Source organism: Arachis ipaensis, chromosome B07 (genome assembly GCF_000816755.2).
Source record: "Arachis ipaensis cultivar K30076 chromosome B07, Araip1.1, whole genome shotgun sequence".
Lineage (NCBI taxonomy): Eukaryota > Viridiplantae > Streptophyta > Magnoliopsida > Fabales > Fabaceae > Arachis > Arachis ipaensis.
The window spans coordinates 157,306-162,582 of NC_029791.2; the positions used below are offsets into that span (position 1 = coordinate 157,306).

Here is a 5,277-nt window from a genome sequence, read left to right on the forward strand (position 1 = left end):
AATCTTTCTATAGAAACATCTAGAAAAGAAACGAGAGTTCTTGATGGAACGAGCTAGAATTGGTAACCTGAATTAATTAATTAAGTATAAAAGATTTAACCAATAATATCTTTAAATATTTGATCCAATGCAGGTAGACCCTCTTGTAGAACCCACCTTATTATTATTACTAACCCTCAGTTCGTTCTAGAAGTGTCCATTATTTTTTGTCTTTAATATGTTCTCAATTTTTCCAGCGCATGTTAATGTTATTACTGCCACCATCAACTAGAGTTCACGATTTATATAGTATGGGAAAAACGTGATGATATTTAAGTGTGTCTAAATATATTCAGAGAAAATTTTTTTATTTTTTATTAAGACACAGTTGGACATAGCAGACACGCGTGTCAGACGATGATCGATGAGTATCGTATCCGAAATGTGTCCGACACCCAGACACGACAACTCAACTAAGTGTCCATACTTCATAGCTCTATATAAATCTTCCCACACTCGCAAATCTCATAACAATTATACTACTTCATCACTCTTGATCCTCTCAAATTCTTAACAAGTCCAAACCTTATTAGCTTAAACATTTCATTATCACCTTAACCCTTTACCTAAATTACATAATTACCCTCTTCAATAACTCGATTGAACATGGCTCCACCATACTTAACCAAAAATAATGGTGCATTAGAAGAAATAGGAGAACTTGTGAATGGTGGTGGAAGTGATAGTAGTAAGAATGAAAAAGAAACTTTGTGTATAAAGTTAGAAGGATCAAACTTTGTTGCAAATGGAGAACCTTTTCTGACGGAGGTTCCATCCAACATAGTAGCAACACGATCGCCATATTCATCGGATGCAAACAACAACAACGTCGTTGGTTGCTTCGTGGGCTTTGATGCCACCGAATCTAGGTGCCGCCACGTGGCTCCACTTGGCAAGCTCAAAGACATTAGGTTCATGAGCATATTCAGGTCATTACTTATTTTATATTTTAATTTTATTATATTTACATGAATTCTGTTATTATTTTTTTTTTGTTTAATTTTCAGAATCTAAAAATTTAAAATTTATTATTTAAAAAAATATTTTCAGCAAGAAAAATGGAAACGAAGTTTATAAAACAAAAATCACACAAACTAAAAAAGACATCTTTTATATTCATAAAAATTGTGTTCGCTAAAATTAAGTTTCACATAAAATTTTTTAAAGAAAAATTATGAAAAAATTCACATAAAAGTATTAAAAATGTAATCATTTTTGGTCCATACAGTGACATATGTCTATTGTTTGCATAGTGCGTGAGATATAAATTTGGAAAATTTTAGTGTAACATCGTATCGGTATTTCGGTATTTCAATTATTTTTAATCGTTGATTTTAATTATAAAAAATATATAATATATAATCAAGATCAACGATAAAAAATGATTGATAAACCGATATAACGGTACATTTAAAAATCTTTCTGTAAATTTTAGAAACACGACACGCTAACTCGATACATGTATCCGTGCCTGACATAAAGTTAAAATACATATATTAGTATTAAATATGAGACCTAAATTTTTTTATTTTCTTTCTCTAAAATTTTTAAAATTTCATCTCGAACTCTCATTAGTCGTTACCTTATCACCAACAACAATAAGGGTAAATTAGTTTTTAATGACAATTAATTAAGTTTATGTTTCAAAGTGATCTTGCATATACATGAGTTTTATTTTAATAAACTATCACCTTTAGATGATTTACATATAAAATGTGTAACCTAAATATTTAAAGAGAAAAACTCTAGGAGTTCATATTTTTTAAATAATTTTAGCTATTATTTAGTCATTATAAATACTAAATTGTTATTGCATAAATTTTTAAAAATATAATTACAAATTATATTAATTTATGTAGGTAAATTTTAGTAGATATAAGTGTAAATTATATATTTTTTATATACAAAAATTATGTAAATGTGGGTATAAATTATTGTTGTCAAAATACTAATTTAAAATTAGGTATGCAAAATCTAAAAAATATGCGTAAATTGTATTTATTCATGTACGCAAATTCGGCCAGGTTTAAGGTGTGGTGGACAACACATTGGGTTGGAAGCAATGGACACGAAGTGGAGCATGAAACTCAGTTGTTAATGTTGGACAAGAACGACCACTATGGTAGACCCTATGTTCTCCTGCTCCCCATTCTAGAAGGTTCCTTCCGAGCCTCACTTCAACCGGGTTTGGATGATTACGTGGACATGTGCGTTGAGAGTGGATCGACACGTGTCAGTGAATCCACCTTCAGAAGCTGTTTGTATATTCATGCTTCTCATGACCCTTTCCGTTTGGTCAAAGAAGCCATCAAGATCATACGCCTTCACTTGGGAACTTTCAAGCTCCTTCAAGAAAAAACTCCACCAGGTACTTTTCTGTAAATTTAACTAACTTTTTTTTCTTTAAATTTTTCATTTGGGTTTTAATTTAATTTAAATGTCTTTCAAATTTAGTTGCTTAGATTGGGATTATTAAATTCTTTTTCACCAAAGTCACAATCTATTGGAAACTAATGATTCTATAAATTAAAATGGCAACTAATCAAATTTTTAAAATATTATCAAATCATGCCTAAATATGTAGTCATAACATAATGTAATTTTCTAAATAAATGTGATCTGCACATAAAAAATCAAATCAATTATAAAAAGTATATAAATACATATATTATTTAATTTATTTTTAATATATATTATTTTATATAAATAATTTATTCAATAATTAATTTTGAGTATGTACCTAACATGAATATTGTCTGTAGTCTTTAAAATTCTACTAGTTTATGGTATAACATTGTATTACATAAATTAATTATATATTTCTCTTTACAACAACTTTTGGCATATTTGGTACACGAAGTTAAACCTTTTTACAATAATACATAACTGAATTTCTGACATTATACTTTTAAATGGTTACATATTTAAGGTATTGTGGACAAGTTTGGTTGGTGTACATGGGATGCCTTCTACTTGAAGGTACACCCTAAAGGGGTATGCGAAGGTGTGAAAGGCCTTGTAGAGGGAGGGTGCCCTCCGGGTATGGTCTTAATCGACGACGGATGACAATCAATTTGTCACGACGACGATCCAATCACAGATGAACAAGAAGGCATGAACCGAACATCGGCCGGTGAACAAATGCCATGTCGGCTGATTAAATTTGTAGAGAATTCTAAATTCAGGGACTACAAAGGGATTGTAGACCCCGACCAGAAAGGGATGGGTGCGTTTGTTAGGGATCTAAAGGAAGAATTCAAGAGCGTGGAACATGTTTACGTGTGGCATGCGCTTTGTGGGTATTGGGGTGGGATAAGGCCCAATGTGAAGGGCATGCCTATGTCTAAGGTTGTTGGTCCTAAGATGTCACAAAGTTTGCAAATGACAATGGAGGATCTTGCTGTGGATAAAATTGTGAATAATGGTGTTGGGTTGGTACCACCTCATTTGGTGCATCAATTGTATGAGGGACTTCACTCTCATTTGGAATCTGTGGGGATTGATGGGGTTAAGGTTGATGTTATACATGTAAGTGTTCTCCAATATTCTTTCTTTGTTTTATTATATATCATCCATACTTTAATTTAAATGCTGTTTTTAATTAACCACACACATTATAAGGATAATATACACCTTATAAAAATCTTTAAGATTCTATATAAAAAAATGATGATGAAGTCCACAAATTATACTATGAAATATTCATATAGTCTGAATTGGGCCTCCAAAATTTAAGCCACATAAAAAGAGTGTTCTTAGTTCTTACCATCCCAAAAAAATTATTTTTTAAAAATTGTTGGAAAAATAGAAAGAGAAATTAGTTAATTAGATTTGAGACATGATGGACGATGATGTTTTATTGTTTTATTTGAATGCAGTTGCTTGAGATGCTATGCGAGAAATACGGTGGTCGTGTCGATCTTGCGAAAGCTTATTACAAAGCACTTACAGATTCTGTGAAGAAGCATTTCAAAGGCAATGGAGTCATTGCTAGCATGGAGCATTGCAATGACTTCTTCCTTTTGGGCACCCAAGCCATTTCGCTAGGCCGAGTCGGTAAGCAACTTTCTATTGTCAACATAAATTCTTGTCGAATTTATCGTTATCATTGTTATTATAAGAGTTTAGCTAAGAAGTCAATCAGTCAACATAAAATTTTGTCGAATTTATCGTTATCATTCTTATTATAAGAGTTTAGCTAAGAAGTCAATCAGTCAATTATTTTTTACCATAAGTTCTAAACTCTAAATTCTAAACATATATCTTAAATATTTCAGAAGCTGAGAATTTAAAAAATTATAATAAAGAATTAATTAATATTGACTAATTAAAAATTCATTCACTATACTTGTTTTTGTCATAATTTGTTTAGGTGATGATTTTTGGTGTACGGATCCGTCGGGCGACCCGAACGGCACATACTGGCTACAAGGTTGTCACATGGTACACTGTGCCTACAACAGCTTGTGGATGGGGAATTTCATTCAGCCAGATTGGGACATGTTCCAATCCACTCACCCCTGTGCTGAGTTCCATGCTGCCTCAAGAGCCATCTCTGGTGGACCAATTTATGTTAGTGATTGTGTTTCCAACCATAACTTCAAGTTGCTTAAGACTCTTGTTTTGCCTAATGGCTCTATCTTGAGGTGCCAACATTATGCACTTCCTACTAGAGATTGCTTGTTTCTGGATCCATTGCATGATGGCAAAACAATGCTCAAGATTTGGAACCTCAACAAGGTGATCACAAAATCATCTACTTTAATTATCTACTACGTGTTACTTAATCTGGTCGAGTCGATTTATAATAACTTGTACTTATTTTTTTATACTAAGTCAACATGCACAGCTCATTTGAGATTTATATTGTGATCTATAACATCAATTTACATAAGAATATATATAATTTTTCCTATGCACATCGATATTGCTCATTTTTGTTCATTTCATTTAACCATAAAGTCTCATTTCATTTAACAATAAAGTCTCATTTCTTAGAGTGTTAGACAGTTCTTGCTTCTCAAGTTAATTTTCGGACTGAATTAGGTCTATTTAATGAACTAGGTTAAAAATTAGAGTTTAGCTAACATGTGTCCTCTCTTAGGACACATGATAAGCTTATTATTAATGAGAAGTTTTAAATATTTTTATTTAATAAATATAAAATAAATACATTAAAAATTTAAATTTTTTATATTTTCAATAAAATTTTTAAATTTTGTAATTTTAACATGTATT

The 5,277-nt window shown here is 31.2% G+C and overlaps 1 protein-coding gene across 1 annotated transcript in view; it reads left to right on the forward strand.

The window, feature by feature from the left end:
- The window catches only part of LOC107606404 (galactinol--sucrose galactosyltransferase-like), a 6,340-nt gene continuing 1,564 nt past the window's right edge, over positions 502 to 5,277 (forward strand). The window contains 5 exon segments of the mRNA XM_016308471.2: positions 502 to 968; positions 2,064 to 2,407; positions 2,969 to 3,567; positions 3,918 to 4,095; positions 4,412 to 4,779. Coding sequence (XP_016163957.1) covers positions 646 to 968; positions 2,064 to 2,407; positions 2,969 to 3,567; positions 3,918 to 4,095; positions 4,412 to 4,779 — 1,812 coding nt within the window. The 5' untranslated portion in view covers positions 502 to 645.